The sequence below is a fragment of the Oryzias latipes genome, chromosome 12 (genome assembly GCF_053564925.1).
Source record: "Oryzias latipes strain Hd-rR chromosome 12, Olatipes_Hd-rR_3.1".
Classification (NCBI taxonomy): Eukaryota; Metazoa; Chordata; class Actinopteri; order Beloniformes; family Adrianichthyidae; genus Oryzias; species Oryzias latipes.
This window is the reverse complement of record NC_136248.1, coordinates 25,269,512-25,287,272: the sequence shown is the minus strand read 5'-3', so window position 1 is coordinate 25,287,272 and position 17,761 is coordinate 25,269,512. Positions and strand designations below refer to the sequence as shown.

General features: G+C 37.1%; 2 protein-coding genes across 7 annotated transcripts; one reads left to right on the top strand and one right to left on the bottom strand.

Moving 5' to 3' along the window:
- Positions 1–1,808: 1,808 nt before the first annotated feature.
- st6galnac4 (ST6 (alpha-N-acetyl-neuraminyl-2,3-beta-galactosyl-1,3)-N-acetylgalactosaminide alpha-2,6-sialyltransferase 4) lies at positions 1,809–4,319 on the bottom strand (the record flags this gene model as incomplete). Its single annotated transcript, NM_001278877.1, is given in 4 exon segments — positions 1,809–1,995; positions 2,093–2,200; positions 3,326–3,735; positions 4,196–4,319. Coding segments are annotated over 4 exon segments (829 nt in total), but the record flags the coding sequence as incomplete, so codon positions are not given.
- A 1,251-nt stretch (positions 4,320–5,570) lies between these two features.
- Positions 5,571–16,771, top strand: miga2 (mitoguardin 2). Of its 6 annotated transcripts, none has more exons than XM_078956223.1 (16): positions 5,571–5,662; positions 6,441–6,681; positions 6,765–6,975; positions 7,047–7,162; positions 7,246–7,366; positions 8,443–8,570; positions 8,723–8,840; positions 9,426–9,532; positions 9,661–9,773; positions 9,964–10,036; positions 10,562–10,648; positions 10,747–10,845; positions 11,705–11,839; positions 13,825–13,878; positions 13,963–14,079; positions 14,373–16,771. In XM_078956223.1, the coding sequence occupies exons 2-16, from the start codon at positions 6,586–6,588 to the stop codon at positions 14,571–14,573; spliced, it is 1,776 nt and encodes a 591-aa protein (XP_078812349.1). In that variant the 5' UTR covers positions 5,571–5,662; positions 6,441–6,585; the 3' UTR covers positions 14,574–16,771. The 6 variants fall into 6 exon arrangements, with proteins under 6 accessions (XP_078812349.1, XP_020563215.1, XP_004074731.1 ...); XM_020707556.3 differs by having other exon boundaries at positions 8,443–8,576; XM_004074683.5 differs by having other exon boundaries at positions 5,582–5,699.
- Positions 16,772–17,761: the final 990 nt, after the last annotated feature.

Genomic DNA, 17,761 nt, shown 5'->3' with positions numbered 1-17,761 from the left:
TCTGAACAGCAAATGCAGAAATTCAGCGATTTTGAAAAGAAAAAACACCCAAAAATGGGACATTTAAATGGAAAATGACTGCAAAACACAAATTACTGATTAAATATAATAATTGAATTTATTTTTTCTCTTTTCTTCCCATAATGACAGACAGGAGAGGCAGGTGAGGCACAGCCTCACCTGCCTCTCCTGACTGCACGTCACTGCTACTGATGTATCCACAGCTGCCCTGGGGCAGACTGACAGAGGTGTGGCTGCCTCTATGCGCCTATACAGCCCCTCTGACAATCATTCACACCCCAGTGGAGCCACACTGGAGGCAGGATGGTGTCCAACAATCACAGTTGACTGAGGAGATAGAGAATCAAATGACTGATCTTTCAATCATTGACTGACCTGCACAACGACCTGAGCCACCAAATAGAACAAGAGAAACATTTACTGACTTTTTCTACCAACAACCCTGATGAATAATGTACCACATCATCTTCCCATAACATGTTTGGTTTATCAAATCAGAGGTTGGAAAGAAATGTGCCAAATCCAAACAAGGTCATTTCAGGAGGTCTGTGGTGGGCAACTTCATTCTCAAAAACACAACAAACTTAGAGGTTCATCTTTGGACCGTGTTTATTGTAAATACAAAACAATAAAGCAAAATAAAAAGCTCCAAAACACAAATCATGGCACACTACCTTTAAGTTGTCTGAATTTTGGTTAATCAAACATCATTTAAAGCCAAAATCACACATGCAAACACGAAAAATGTGCAGGCAGTAGTAGTTTTATTCAAGTGGACACAGATCTCACCGTTGCTGTCCAGGTTCAAGTCAACTTTTATAATGGTGCTCAGCAGAACACACATGCAGCAAAACCCACAGTGCAAATACAGTTACATCTCTTTGGATTTCCTCACAAAGTAACATGTTGTAACTTAGAAGGCAGCGCTGTTTTCCAATGTCAGGAGGCAAAAAATAACAAGGACACTTGAAGATGAGAAAAGTCGGTTCCACAACGGAGTAATAGGGCCACCATTAAGGATTATATATAAAATAAAGTTGTAAAATTATTAGAAAAGTTAAAATTTTAATTTTACAAGAAAAAAGTCATGCTTATTTAAAAATGAAGTTGTAAACTTAAAAAAAGTAAAGAGGGTCCAGCAATTCTCGAGCACTGCGATTTCTCTGAATTGTCTGCAACATAAATTAAAAAGGTATTGTTCGATCATCTTACTCGAAGCATTTTAAAAGCTAAATGTAACATTTTGTTTTCAAAAAAGCATGACTTTTTCCTTGTAAAACCGACTTTGTGAAGCATAATTTGTAACTTGTTGAAATGTTTCTCATATTTTTACAGCTTCATTCTCACACATTTGTTTTGTTTGCTTTTCTTTTACGGAGGCCCTAATACTCCGTTGTGTGTTTCTGTTGTGTTTCACAGTTCCTAAAAATGAATTGTCTTGTTTGACGCAGTCTGTGGAGTTTAACAGTCATGACATTCCCAAAAAAACATGCCAAATGGACTTTAATCTGCCTTATTTATAAAAAAGAGATGAGTCAAGCACTAAGAATCATTCATCTGATTCTCTGATGACTTAGCACGCTAACATTTCATACATTAAATACTAATAGCAACCCTGTACAACAAAATAAAAAATATAAAGGTGCAGTACTGTAGCTTTAAATGACACAGGTGGGTTAAAGTAAGGCACAGAGACAAAAGAATAACGGGGTCTCAGTATGAGCTCTGTAAAAGTGTCTTTTTTGACATGGTTGAGTTTCTAAGCAGGAAATAAAAGTCTGTGACCCTCAAAGGCTCCAGGATGGATGTTTAAACTGGATGTTGTGCCGCGCTGCCCATCTGGCATAGATGAGCTTCTCGGTGATGAAGCGGTGTCCGCCGCGCCGCGTGCTCTCATGAACTTGGTACATCCTGCACTCGCTGACTCGGTTTTGTTCGTAGTAGTGGTACGGAACGACGCTGCGATTGGCTCGACTGCGGTGAAGAGGACAAACGGCGGGTGAAGGTTTTTCTGAAGGAGCAGAGATGGAAGCTCAGAGCAGATCCCGGGGATCCTCCGAGATCCTCTCACCTGCAGTGGTTGTTGTCGATCATTCCGAATACCGTGACGCCGTCGCATATGTCCATGGCCAGAATCATCGTGAAGAACCCAGTGCTGAGGAACGCTCCTGTTTTCATCCTGTGGTTTAATAAATGAAAATTTTCAGAAAACATTTTCAGGGAACCAATTTTTAAAACTAATATTTCTTTATGTATTCTTTTAACCAATAACTAAAGCAAACAAAACACTATCCCCTGAAAGTTAGACATAAACATTAATAATGTTAAAAATTTGCTCATAGTGGCCTTATTTAATCATAAATATCTATCAGTTTTACATTTTCACCGGTGTTATAACTATTGGTGATTTAATTCAAGAAAGGAAAACATCTTCTGGCCTTCAAAAAGGCAAATATTATGTCAATTGCTGATGTTTCAAAAATGGAAAGAGCATGAAAAAAAGAGCCCTGCGACAGACTGGCGACCCAGTCAGACATATCGCAGAAATGAAGACAAAACCAGATGAAGGTTGTTACAGCAGGATATGATGTCTGTGATGTGAAAACCTTGTTGTGTCTATAACTGCCTCCAAAAGTCCTTGCTGATTACTAGTTCGGTATTTTTATTTTTTCCTTTTGCACATAGAACTCTACTAAAAGACTATATAGCGTATTTTAAAGCTATTTGGACACATAATGACCATGTGTTTTTTAATGGCAAATATGACATCATCTATTTGCCACGGTAAAAATCTAATAAGACCATTTTACGAAGAAAATGTAGGAATCCAATGATGTCTGATGATAAAAACTTGGTTGAATTGCAAAAAAAAAAAGTATTTTTTAATTAAATCATTCAAATGCAGTGCATTGTGGTCTATATTTGATAATCTAAGGAGCACCGATGTTTGCTGGTTTTTCCCAGAGACTTCTGGGAAATTCTTAGGGCACTTGATTTTCAAAATGTAGATTTGGACAGCCTAACAAAAGGGCAAATGCCCTGTGTAGAGCCTGTGTAGATTAAATTCCCTGATACCCATTTAGCAGGATAAGCTAACTTAACAAACGTCTTCAAATTAAATTATAAATACAGTATGTATATATTTTAACTATGAGTTAAGTTCTAGAGTATAACTTGTGGTCATTTCAGTTTATTAACGAAGATAAAGGTTTTTAAACAACGTTATCCTGTCCTGTCTAACACTTTTACATCACATTAAACTAAAAGCAAAACATTTATTTATTGAAAACATTAAAAATCCAACCTGTTTTTCCCAGTTTCATTCTGAAACACATTATCACAGTCTTGAATCTTCTCCCTAGTTATGGCAAAGATTCTGGCTTTTGGATACTTGGTGGCCATTTTCAGGAGGAGGTTAAAGACGGGCCCTTTGCCATCTTGTCTCATGTTCCTCTCGGGACCCCAAATGACGTAGGTGGTGTCTGCTTCCTGTCGGAAGTAATACTGTTCGTTTTTCACGAGCAGGGGAACGCTGGTGTGGGACACGACCCGAACACTGGTACGGCTCCCCACGTCCTTCTCGAACCCGCTGGTGGGCGCGTTGTTCATGCGGATCACGCAACCGATTTGGTCGATCTCCTCTCCAGCACCGGCGTTGAGCATCTGACCGGAGCTGGAGACCAAGGCACAGCTGTCACAGTGAATGTCCAGAAACTAGTAGGAAGGGAAGACAAAAAAAAAAAAAAAAAGCCTAAAATAAACCAAGACGCAGCTTAATAAAAAAGCATTAAAAACATATATGTTTTTATTGATGAAGCCATGTGGCTTCATCAAAAAAATAAATAAATATACATTTATATATCCCTCTTAATATTTCTTATATTAGAAATGGCAAGTGTGAACTATCCTGTCTGCAATACATTTCTTTTATAGCATCTGATGGCAACATGTGATGCATTAATGAACCAAAAATAAAAAAAACCAGAAGCAATTATTATTAAGGTGTAATTTAACATTTTAAAACATTTTAAGATTAATGCATTTTTAGCAGATTGCACCTTTAAAATAAAAGCTAAAATCGTTGCTGTGACTTGCAAGAAAAGATGAATCTTTAGCCTGAAATTCCATGCATGGACATTAGCAGCAGGATGCCAAGCAGCAGGCCTCCTCGCACCTGGGATTTGCCATCAGGTCGGATCCTCGTGTAGCCTCTGAGCCCGGAGCTCTGCCCCGATGGATAATCGTCTTCCCGCATGATCAAATGTCCGAACCAGAACAGCAGCGGAAGGCTCAGCAGGCTGAGCAGGCAGATCCAGCGTCGGAACATCTGCACGTGCGACTAAAATAGTCGCGAAGTCGATGGTTAAAACTGGACGTTTTTCAAGAGGGTTTTTCACTGTGGCGTGCAATGTTCCTACCTGAAATTTCATATCAAAGTTTCCTGGCTTCCTCCCGGCATTTTTTACCTGTTCAGTTTGTCCGTGAAAGACGACGAAGAGTCAAGAGAAGAAGAAGGTGCGAGACTCAGACTGCCATGTTTACACTGACACCCAGAGGTTTCTCCTCACTTCTCTGTGCCAAGTGGTATTTGTTTTGATTAAAGACAACATTTTCATTATTACGGTGTAATTCCGCACGTTTACATCAACTATTAGCTGTCTTTTCACTGTTCAACCATGTCTCATTCGAAAATGCCTAATGACGCATAAAAAACGGAAACAAACAACATCCGGATTGTATTTTCACAATAAAATTTCCTCTAACCAAGAAATAGTTTTGATTTACCAAACAGTTTAATTGCACACATTCATCAGTGATTTATGGTGGGTAAAGTTGATTAATTTTATATCGAAATACAAGACGTTACTTTCCTTCTTTTGATGTATAGCATTCTGTCTAAAAGTATTGTAGGTTACTTGTTTTTCATTTTAGACAAATGAAAGCATACATAATTTAATTAAAAAAATATTAAAAGTATTATATTTTACATGACTGTTTGAAACAGCAAGATTCCAATAAAAATCAAGTTAGACAAGTTAACTTGGTAAATGGCAGTGTATTCTATTTAAAAAGTGAAATCGCTTTTATTATGAAAGATGTCTGTCCAAACCGGATATGTAAAATTTGCGACACTTCCCTGTTCACTTTTTTTTAATATATAAAAAACGTTGTCCTCATAACTTTTCGGTTCATAGAAAAAAATGGTGTACATTTTTATTTGCAAGTTATTGTATATTTCAAGTTATTTCTTTAAGAAAAAGTCTTGATCCGTGTTAATATATTTTTAATTGATTTTAATACCATCTATAAATACATTGTTAGGTATACAAAACGTAACATTTGTATTTTGTATTAAGGTGTTCACCAAACTAAGAAACTTTTTGGATTTTGCTTTAGATCGTTGTTTCTTTCTGAATGGAACAATGGTTAAACAGCAACAAGATGAATGGTTTTTTTTTTTGCGAACTTGCCCCGCCCTTTATCCATCCGATTGGTCAATCGGAAGAGAAACGAAATGCGATTGGTTAAATTTAACGTCACTATCTACGTGCTTCTAAAGTCCCGCCCCTTCATAAAGCATACAGTGCCGCTTTTCCTGACGGTGACACGGGAATGTCCTCTGACGTCTTGTGTGCTCCGGGTATGTGAGAAGGATTATCTTATTAGTTGTGCGTAAGGTGAGCTGAACACAAAGCCGTCGCCGAAGCCCGTGAGTTGTCAGTCTAAAGCTCCACAGTCACGTCAGCTGGACTTTTGATGCTATGATGTTAACTGACAGATCGTGCTGGGCCAGGCTTGGTAAATGAGCTGGCTAGCATTAGCATGCTTTACAGGAAGGATTTTCCTGAAATAAGATGCTAAGTTAGACATTTATCCTACAACTAAGTTTTAAAAACAGACGAAGGCTTAATGTGGTTTTTATAAGTAAAAAAGAAATGCAATAATGTAAATTGATGGCCTCGGGCTCCTAACGAAAGAATAGCTTAGTTTAAGGGTTTACTTCACGTTAAGGCTCTTCCCAACTGAACTACCTGTTTGTGGCATGTTTTGTGTGGAACACTTTTTGAGCATTATTCAGTATTTCATGTGATCTGATAACTGGTTGATAAGATTTTTGTGACAGTTACAGGTTCATCCATTCTCTTCACACACAGAAAGCCAAGCAGCAAACCTAGTTTTCTCTCCCTCTTATCTTTTAATTAAAAAAAATGCTTAAAAGTGGCTTTTGTGGTTCTGATCCTGCAGTTGCAAAGTTCAATGACTTTTTGCATTGTTGTCTAAGTTTATTTGATATGGGGTGGCATTAAATCTCCTTGAGATTGAGGAATTCAACCACAATGTTTGTCATTTTTTATTTTGTGTTATTAGGCAAATAACTAAAAAACAAATCAAAAGGTCACATGTTTATCTGTTAACAGTGTCTGGCACCAAGTCCACATCCAGGACTGAATGACAGCTGACTGCAAGGCCTGCATTTGATCCAAGAGCCGGGGGGAACTCTCACTTTGGGTTGATGTGAGGGAGTTTGAAGAACTGCTCCGTGGAGGCTTTTCCAATCTCAAAATGTCTCTGAAACAAGCAGAAGGCATGTCCATCGCTCAGGCTTTGGCCATGACTGTAGCTGAGATCCCAGTCTTTCTTTATTCCACGTTTGGACAGGTGAGTAGTAAATGAAATACTGAAATTCCTAGTAAAACAATTAAAAAGAGACTTTAATCGGGTCCTCATTCTTCCTCTTCTAGTCAATATTTTCCCAGCTAAAGCTATCTCCAAGCTTGAAGAAAGTGCTGTTTGCTACAGCCCTCGGCAGCGTGGCTTTAGCTCTAACTGCTCATCATCTGAAAAGGCGAGGGAGAAAAAGGAAGCAGGCAGCACAAGAGAAGGAAGGCCATAGAGTAGTGGGAATTCCTGAGGCGCTGCTGAAGACAGGAAGGCCGTCATCATTAAAAAGAGGTGTGCACTAAAGCTGGAGTTTTTGAGGGGTCATTTCAAGCATTTTCCAGCACCTTTTATTTTCGTTTCAGGTCCATTTACTGGTCGGCAGATGATGAGCCCCAGCTCTCGGAGCAACGACACCATGAGTGGCATTTCCTCCCTGGCTCCCAGCAAACACTCCAGCTCCTCACACAGCCTGGCTTCTGTCAGTTTACTATTTTCTGTTTTTCATCAAAGGTTTTATTTCACTGACAGTTGGTTTTTAACATGTTCATATTTCTGTCTCAGACTCGAGTCCCAAATTCTCCAAATCAGTCTGTTAATCCGCCCACCCCCTTGGAGGCCCAGTCAGTGATGGAAGAGTCAGGGAAAGTAGAGGATGCAAATGCAGAAAACTTATATTTAATGGGTAAGAATCTCCTATTATTTCAGCTTTCATGAATAAATATTCATTGAAATCTTAACCACTTTGTTTTTAATCCTTCTTAGTCCCAGAAATAAATAGATTTGAAGTTGCTGTTATCTGTTTAGATATACTGCAGTAGGTTATCTAATAGAAAGGTTCAAGGACTTTGTTTTTTTAATGATTTGTGTCGTAAAGAAAACCACACCTTATTATTTTAAATGAGCTCCATTAAAATATGACTTTTTTCATAATTTTTGATCAAATCATGCATGCTTTGGGACTAAAACCCTCACGTTTTGGACTGTTTCTGCTTATTAATGTTATGTTATATTTGCTTTGTTTCTGACTAGTTTTATCTCAAATTTGTGGTGTGTAATTTTTAGCAATATTCTGCTCTAATTAAAAAAATAAATAGAAAAATATGTATTATTTGGCACCTGAGCTATACCTTTTCAGAATAAATCACGCTTAAAATTTTGTAGACAAAGCGAAGTCTTATGGTTATATTATGTTTTATCATAAAGTAACTCTTGACTTTGTTTTTCACGTTAATATTTAATAGTAGTTAATATTGGTATCATGGTCTAAAAAAATGATTCCCCAATTAAAGCATTTTTGTGAAAGTACAATAAACAAGACTGGAACAGCTGCAAATGTATAAACTATGTGGAAAATGAAGAGAATATTTACATTTTTACTAAACTCTGTGTAAAAAAAAAAAAACTTTAGTAGAGATGCCAGTTTGAGTGCACTTTAAGTTATTTTTCATACGTCTACATTAGGTTTCTCATTTTAATCTCGTTGCCAAGATTACGATCTATTGACTCTCTTAAAAACTTTGATTTTATTGTCCAAACTTAAACTGTTCTGCATTAAAATTTAGCATCACACATTTTTTTTCCGTTAAGGTGGTCCTACTACTGTGTTTAGCATCTGAGCTGTTTGCTGCTGTAAAGCAAATTACAAAAATAGTCCAAAAACTGACAAGTAAAACAAATATTTTTGTGATGGAAGAGTTACTGTTTATTTATAGAACTATTTTTAGACATTTTACTGTTTTTTTTTTTTTACCCAACCAGGGATGGAGTTGTTTGAGGAAGCGCTACGAAAGTGGGAGCAAGCCCTGAACATTCGTCATCACACCCACTCAACCTCCAGCAACAGCAGCCTCATCCTGCAGGGGGCGGCATGCAGTGACTCTCCCACGGTAATGGTAGAATGAACATAAGTCCTTCATTTTCTTGTGAATATTCAATTCTATTTGAATTTTAGTTGCCCAACGCTGAATTGTGTACCTTAAAGATTGTTGTTTTGCCTAAAATTTCTACAGAACAGGTTTTTTTTTTTTTCTGGTTTTAGGGGGAAACGCATGATAAAGTGTTAGCTGAGAAGCTGGAGTCGCTGCTGCATAGGGCGTACCACCTACAGGAGGATTTCGGCAGCGGCCTCCCTGCAGACAGTGTGCTGGCAGACTTCGGTGAGACTCAATTTGAAAATGCGATTGTAGAAGATTGTCTTTTTTTTTACCTTATTAAAAATAACTCAAACAAAAAAGTTAATATTATTGATAAAGTCAACGACTGTTGTCTCATTCGAGGATCACAAAAGCTGTGTCCAAATTCCCACCCTAACTCCTAACTACTAAAAAACTATGTAGTGCCCTGGATTTTGAAAGCAATTTGGATACCATGCTCACTACTTTTTTTTTTTTTTCTTTAAACGGCGAATATGACGTGATTGATTTTATGAAGTTAAACTCTGATTGGTGTGAGCGTTTTGCGACGGTCATTTATGAATCCACTGGGTTCTAAAGATGATAACGTTTATATTTTATTAAAAAAAATACATTTAAATTATTTATTTTTTGGCAGAAATTGTTCAAACGCAATGCATTGTGGTCTATATTTGCGGATCTAGTGAGGATCAATGCACAGACCTCTGGGAAATTTCTAGGCTACTCGATTAGGGAATTGTAGATCATCACTACTAAATGGCGAACGCACTATAATGCAGCATTTAGTGAGTAGGGAAGGAATTCAGACACAGCTGTGTTTTTTCTTAGCGAGTGAAGGAACTCTTATCCTGCCTCAAGTGGAGAGTTTGTACAGACTGCAAGATGACGACGCCACCACCATTAGCTCTGATGACTCCTTTTTCTCAGCGGCAGAGGTGATTTATTTGCTCTTAAGATGGTCAGAAAATAGTAATGGTACACCAAGACTTGCCATTCTGTATATTTGCACTGCTGGATATTGAAGTCTGCTGCACTCCTCTAAAATCAATGTTTTTCTATGCAGATCTTTGATAAAATGACTCTAGAGGAGCTCTACCAGCCAATAAGGCCGGCAGCTCTTTATGAAGAAGCCTTAACTCTGGTCCGCGAAGGCAAAGTCCCCTTTAGATCCATGAGGTGATTATGATACTGATTGCAGTTTTGGTGCTTAAAGTAGCTGAATTTCATGTGCTTATATAGTGTGTTTGATTTTAATAATGTATTTTTTTTTTCAAATTTGAGGCCACTGCCTCTAAGGGGTCAAATATGTTCTTATATTTTTTTCTTGATTAGGTTTAGTCTCTCAAACTCTTTTTCTCTTTTACAGAACTGAATTGCTTGAATGTTACGGTGACCAAGACTTCCTCGCCAAGCTCCACTGTGTGAGACAAGCATTCCAGGTCTGTTCTTTGTGTAAAAAGAAAAAACATCTCTTTAAATGTGTGTGAGTGATTTGCAGAAGGTTTGAAACCCAAATTACCGTACAAGGAATTTTTTTATTTTTACTAATCTTTATCGTGATGCTTTCTTTTTTCTCCTTCACAGTAACGTAAATGTTAACAGCTTTTCTCTTAAGGCCAAAAACAGATGGTTGTTTGGCAGAACTTAAGAGTTTGCTGATTCAAATCTCAGTTTGCAGCTTTGTGCTCAGGCAAAAAAGCTCCAAGAAAGGCGACCTTTTAACATGCTGTCATTCAGTATAATGAAAGTTATTGTTTCTTAGCTACATTTAATCCTGTCTTTTGCATCCTTTTCTCTGAGGTAATCTATATTTATGTCCTCCCTCATTACATCCATGCATCTGCTCTTTGGGCCGGCTCTAACCTGTAGACATGTCCAAACCGCCTCAGTCTGGTTCATCTCCAAACATTCAACTATTTTTAAAACAGAATAAATAAAACAAATTGCTTTTTCTTTCTTTTTAGGTTCTATTGTTAGACGAAAGTCACCGCACATTTTTCATGGAGTTGGGGAAACAGATGATTGTCGGGTTAATGGTAAAGGCAAACAAGGTAAGTCGAGGGAATGGGGATGTGCAGTTTTTACTTTATTTAGATAGAGGGGCATGCTCTTTAAGCATGAACTAATTTATATGTTTATTCTTAATCAGAGCCCCAAAGCTTTTCTGGAAAGCTATGAAGACATGCTGCTTTACACTCAGAGGGAGGAAACGTGGCCCGTTACAAAGATGGAACTGGACGGTCGAGGGGTGAGTTCTGTTCAAGTCCGATGCTTTCTTTACTGACCTTTAACAAAGGAAGTAACATCTGGAATCGTTGGGAAATTCGGTTTCATCTTCTCTGACCTGAAAAGACGTGCTGCTCAAACGGTGACATTTATACAAATGATGGGCAAAGGTCTGGCTTTTGGAGTTCCACTCTCACACACTCAAATGTATGCTGTCGTGCAGAAACGATGCTCTTCATTGTTGAATAATCTTTAATAAGATCCTTTACTTTGCTGGAGCCTCAGTTACTTCACTTGTTTACAGTAGAATCGGGTGAAAATGTTAGTGTGGGAGTGACTGAAACCGACTGTATTTAGTTTAGTTTGAAAGATAACGAGTTTAACCAACTGTCTGCAACACATTGAGAGGCCGATTATCAAACCAGTGTTGTGTTTAATGATAAAAACCTGCTTGAAAGGCAGCAAATGTCAGAAATTTTTGATATTTTAAAGACCCACTCTGATTAAAAATTGTGTTTTTGTCTTTTAAGCATGTTTTTGTGGCATTTTCCAGATGTTGGAGGACATATATTAAGGAAATTAAGCTCAAAATTGCATTTCTGAGTATTTCTAAATTCAAATTGTTGTGAATCAGGGGGGAAAAAAAGAAAGTATTTGTGACGGAGACAGGCTTCCAGCTCCACTCCATTTTGATGCATCCATTTGCAGACACATGGATCCATGTGTCATTTTAGGTCCTAGAAAATAACAGTTTAAAAAAATAATAATTCTAAAATCGGCAAAATCTTAATTAAAAGAACACGCTTTTAAAATAGATGAAAAGATGATCAGAGTGGATCTTTAAGTCTGATAAAACTGAGATGCTCCTGTGTTCTCTGCAGGTGGTGTGCATGAACTTTTTCGACATAGTGTTAGATTTCATCTTAATGGATGCATTCGAAGACCTCGAGAGCCCTCCCTCCTCTGTCGTGGCTGTACTGAGGAACCGCTGGCTCTCCGACAGCTTCAAAGAGACGGTAAGTTGATGAAACATCAACACAAGTCAGAAATCTTTTTCTTTCTTTTTTTATTATTAGTACTTATTAACAGGGATGTCCTAGGTCAGTGTTTTTCAACCTTTTTTGAGCCAAGGCACACTTTGTCCTTGACAAAAATCCCACGACACACCAGCATCCAAAAATTAAAGAAAGGAGAAATTTAGTCTGTATTGATGTACAGTCCCTCCACAATCTCACATGCATTTTTGTGAGAATTGTGGCAGAAAAACCTGGAAGTTGCAGTCGTTTTTTCTAAAAGATGTAAAAATAATATTAAAAGTTAAGTTGTTTTTCTTTAATAGTTTTCAACTAAATTATTTTACTAAATTTTACTCTTGTAGTTGTTTTTCCCTCCAGTTTACGTTAACGTACAATTTTATGTAACCTCAAAAAAACCCCAAATATGTTCTCTTTAATTGTGATTTATTATTTTTTTTAATTTTTTATGTTGGTGCAAAGGCAACTGTAATTTTTGAACAATTATATGATCACAACATGTTTCATAAATTTTACACAAAAAGACTAATATTATATTTATGTTTTCTGTAGCTACACAAAAAGTGAACATGTTGAAGTTTTATTAGTTTTTCTCTTGTCATAAAAAAATAAAGTCTTTGAAAACTTTAACAACATTTTTTTATTTCTTTTTAGATGATTAAATTGTTTCAATTTAATTTATTTGTGTCTGTTGGCTACTTCACTTTAATCCTGTTGTTATTACTTCTTCTTAAATTTAACACATAAAATAATCCAGACCTTATTAGAAAACTGTTTCAGTTAGAAAGATGACTTGGACCAAACTCTGGGATGTTTGGCTGTTAATAAACACAAACCTTGAAGGAGAACTCTTCTGATTTCATCAAGAAGATTTAAAAACTGTTTGATGTGTGTTCGTTGTGGTTTCAAGACGTTTAACAGGGAAGACTCATTGTACGCTGAGACGCTGTCACTTTTACCCAATGCATCATGGGAGATGTAGTGCGAAGACTGCCCCAGATGGCAGACAGACTCGCATCTCTGAGCTTCATTGTTTTGTTCACTTTTTCCACGGTCTGATACCGGATTCTGTGGAAAGCTACACCGCTAAAGACGAGCTTTAACTGGTATTTTTGTTGAAACTGAGAGACTTTATGAGCAGAATCGGAACAAGGAAGTGAAGACTTTAACCACTTCTGATTGGCCAGATTGATGACGTATGATTAAGCCTCCAAGAATGATTGGTGGAGACAGTTAACCCTTGTGCTATCTTAGATGACCCCACCCTTGCATTGACGTGTTCTCCCTACCATGACAAAGGTGGAAAGATTTCATGGAATCCATGGACACCAGTGAGGTTCACAAATCATTGAAGAAAAAAGGTTCAGAGCACTGTCTAGTGGGTCTAGATGACCCAACTCCCAATGTTAAAGTGCGTAGGACAGCACAAGGGACTTTTCAGAAAACAGCTGAAGCTACGGCTAAATCACGGTACCGTCATTCTTATCAAAATGTATTTAATAGAATCAAATAAACACGAAGAAAAAAGTATTTTATGATCTTTCATATTCCTAACTACTCAATGTTAATTTCCCACGGCACACCTGACCATCTTTCATGGCAAACTAGTGTGCCGCGGCTCACCGGTTGAAAAACACTGTCCTAGATAAACAGAAAGCAGCACAGAGATGTAGAACGGAACAAAATATAGCATCAGTTAAAGAAAAAAACACAATAAAGGTTAAAGAATCTTATAATTTGTGTTTACTCGTGACAATAATCTGATTATTTATTCAGTCACAACAGCAAAAAAAGATGCTCTATTCCTCTGGTGCAGATTATTTATAATTTCGGTTAATTCTTTATCCTTTTTGGGCAAAATTTACCTTTGGGTTGCTACTAATAAAATGATATATTTTAAAAGGTTTATTACTACATTGCACCAAAAAGATTTTGTCCAATCACAGAGTTTTGTGTTTTTCTATCAGGCTTTGGCAACGGCTTGCTGGTCTGTCTTAAAAGCAAAAAGGCGCCTTCTTATGGTGAGTTTTCACAGTTCAACATTCAAGTTTTCTCTAAATAAACATGTGAGGCTCACATAATTTGTTTGTCATGACTCTTCACAGGTGCCTGATGGGTTCATCTCCCACTTCTACGCCATATCGGAACATGTAAGCCCAGTCTTAGCGTTTGGGTTTTTGGGGCCTCGTCAGCATCTGAGTGACGTTTGCATGATTTTCAAAGTAAGTAACTGCAATATTCCTCACAAACGTACCTAGTCATTGTATTGCATATAGAATAAAATAAATAAGTGGGTCATAATCCAAAAAACTTGTAGGGTTTTTAAGTTTTTAGGTACTATCCATTCAGCTACTTACAGTTTGCAGCTTTGAGCAGCAGATGTCACTAAGTCTTATGGGGTTTGACCTCTTAACCCGTTTATATTTAGCTTAAAACACTGTACAATAACATATGTGAAATCTCATCTTTATTTAAGTCATAAAATTCTAAAAGAAAAATGTATTTCCTTTCGTAGCAACAAATCGTCCAGTACCTTAAGGACATGTTTGATCACGACAAGGTCCGCTTCACGTCAGTGCAGTGCCTGGCTGAGGACATCCTGAAGCTTTCCCATAGGAGGAGTGAGATCCTACTGGGGTACTTGGGCATAAACAGCCTTCTGGAGCTGAACAATGATCTGCCCAGAGGCATAGAGGCCTCCCCAGGTGCCAGCTAGGGTCACAGAGGGCTTTGTTTGGCTGATGTGTAATGAGGACAAGAAACAAAAGTCTTGGTCTTTACAAGCGTGGATTCCTGCTTCTGTGATGCACCGAGAACCAGCATCATTCGTCTGTGTTCGCCCGACTCAGCTGCTGCTCACCCACAGCCTCTCTAGGAATGAGCGAAGCCGTTGGGATCACGTGATTCCACCCTTCCCTTTTTGTTGCTGCTTTGTTGCATCTCCAGAATGCAGACCATAATCATGCATAATCGCAGACATGTGAGGACTTGTCTCTGCCTTGTTGGGTAGTTGTAAAAAAACAAGTCCCTTCCAACTTCAGCCTATACATGAGGCCAGCCTTTTTAGTGAGTACTATGGATACACATGGTATTCATTAGTTCCCCCTACTATGTGTTTTGATGATTTATATTATAAATTGAAGGAATTGTGCTAAACTGATCAATCTCTTACATAAGAAGGCCAGTGCAGTATACAGGTTTGTCCTTTTTTACTCCACTCTGTTATCGTAGTTTTTTTTTTTCCAATGAATTTTATTTTTTTTCTTGTAAAGAATTGTTAAATACAACCAGATGTCATATTAAAACATGTGTCTATGAAGCAACAGTCCATAAACAGGTGAAATGGAACTTGAAATCTGAATGAACTTTGGATCTACTTTTGAAAATGTTCTGTTCGTTGCATCAAAGTTTCCGAGCTTCATGTGAGGACATTTGCTTGCGTGGGTTGTCGATCCTAATGTGAGCACGTTTTCTTCAAGTCATCCTGGTTAAAGAAGAAAGAAACCTGCAGAACATTTTCAACTTTTGTTGAAAACGCCTTACTTTATTCCGACATTCTCAACTCAAAATGCCTAATTATATTTGATTTACATGATTGAATGCACTGTCTAATGGTTTTGGTTCATTCATTGTGGTCCCAGCTGCTGTTCTCTCAGTAAAAATGACTGAAACTTTCTAGGTTTGAACTTGTCAAATAGTCACTGTTCAACACAAATGATTGGATTTGTTTTTTTATTTTGAAATGGTGCCATCCAGTATTTAACTGAGGGAATTTTTGATTACTTTCAGAACTGTGGTGAAAAACATTTGTACAGTTTGACTTATCAAAAATCTCAGACCGTATGTGGGTTTTTTTTTGTTTTTTTTTAAATAAAGTGACATTAAGATGCCAAGTTAAAACTCTTTATTGAACAAAAACAAGAAAAAACTTTGAAATGCTTGTACCTGCTTGCATGTGGGGAGAATTTCAGAAGTAGTGGCTTGGTTTTTTCCCTGTTTCTATCATTTATAATTTATAACATCAACTCATTCAAATTTATTATTTGTGTTTTCTGGCATTAATGATTAGAGTTTTGCTATTGTTTAAAAAAAAATCTATTCGATTTTAACTTCAGAAGTATTTTTTTAAACCCGACAGTTGCTGCAAAAAGGTCGCCCTGGCATCTAAAATGAATTTGTGTCCAAGTACACATTTATTTAGATCCTGACTCGATTCCTTGGTGTGCAGCTTTACTCTTTATTTTTTTTTTATTATTTTTGCAGCATTTTGCACTTTAGCAGAAAGATGGGGGGAATGTCAAGGATTTTATTTTAATGATCATTTTAAGAGTAATGACGTACAGATACTAAACTACTTACTGCATCGCATGACTTTGTTTGTACGATACAATATACTGTACAGTAGAGAAGTTATCTTTCCAAAAAGGCTCTATTATGAAATGTTTTGTCACTGTTTTTTTTTTTTTTGTATTTTTGCTTTAGATTAATCCCTCACTTCTCTTGAACTGCTGGAGTTTAACTGCTAATCAGCTGCTTTGTCATCAGTTCTTCAGTGTTTGAATCATATTTTAGAATCCTGACAGGTTTAAATAGTTAAAACATTCACCAAAATGAATTCCTCTTGCATGTTGATATTGTAGATTATGTCATTGGTGTATTATGCAAAATGTTGACATAAGCTTTTTCTGTGCTTTTAAACAACAACAACAAAAGATTTGGCAGATTGCAATCATCCCCATAGGGCAGGAATTCTGACAAAAAAAAAATTCAGATGGCCAAAACGGATCTTGTTTTTTTTTATTGTTGTAAGTGTGCTCACAACCTTTGTTATTTTTCTTCCTACCGTCACTTCTGGCAGCACAATCTGTAGATTGGTTTAAATTCTCCATAATAAATATTATTTTTAATATTAAATTTGTCCTTTATTGCCTTTTTCCTAAAAAAACAGTCTTGCAATTTATTATTCAAAAGAAATTTATTCAAAATTTACTTCAGTTGAATTTTGAAGATCCACTTTGATCATCTTTTGACTAATTTAAAAATTGTCCCTGTGGTCTTTAAATTATGATTACGCCATTTTAAGGACAAATGAAAAATGAGAAAAGCCCGTATCATTTTTTAGGATATAGTTTCTGCAGAGCGACAGTAAAAAATGGCCTCGAAGTTGTGGGTGGGACCCCGTGCCCCCTCTTCCTGATGCAGAGAGCTCTATGTTTACATGCTCTCCCAATGTTACAGCCCCTCATAACCCCAACCTAACACGACCAATGCAACAAAAAGGGCTAACGATATGGGTGCTATTCAGCCGTACAGTTTAGAGCCAGATGCCAGCTCAGACGAAGAAAACCAAGATAGATCTATTTATCTACAAATTGATGCATCAGAATGGAGTGGAGCAGGGAGCTTGTGGCCCACCCAGCTTATTTGTGACATCACAAATATACGGTGGACGATTTTTTTGTCTGCTCCTTATTCAAAGTCATTTGAATAAACAAATACTTAAAAATACAATTTTAAGATTAATTCCATCGTTAGAAAAATGCCACAAGAACATGTTAAAAACGCCAAAAACATCACTCATCAGAGTGGATCTTTATCAGAAACTAATCTTTTGGTACATTTTAAAACTGTCCCATTCCCGAAAACAATCTTCACGCCTCCTCCACCCTGTGTTGTTGTAATCACACACAGTAGTTGGAATTCAGTTGTGACACATGCGCACATGAAAAGTTTTGGAATCAGTTTGGAAATCTAAATTTTCAGGTCCCTTGAGTCAGTTTTCTGTTTCCTGTCTAACTGCATTGTGTTGGTTTAACATCTATTGTGATGCCATTTGAAAAAGTCTGTTTGTATCTGTCCATTCTAGAAATCAGACTACCTTTTTTGGATCTACTTATTTACTGT

Bases quoted from the DNA above. Each gene is read 5' to 3' on its own strand.
- miga2 (XM_020707556.3), top strand. From the start codon at position 6,586: ATGTCTCTGAAACAAGCAGAAGGCATGTCCATCGCTCAGGCTTTGGCC. The intron at 6,976-7,046 runs GTGTGCACTAAA...TTTTCGTTTCAG, and splicing joins GCCGTCATCATTAAAAAGAG to GTCCATTTACTGGTCGGCAG. The intron at 8,577-8,722 runs GTAGAATGAACA...TTCTGGTTTTAG, and splicing joins GTGACTCTCCCACGGTAATG to GGGGAAACGCATGATAAAGT.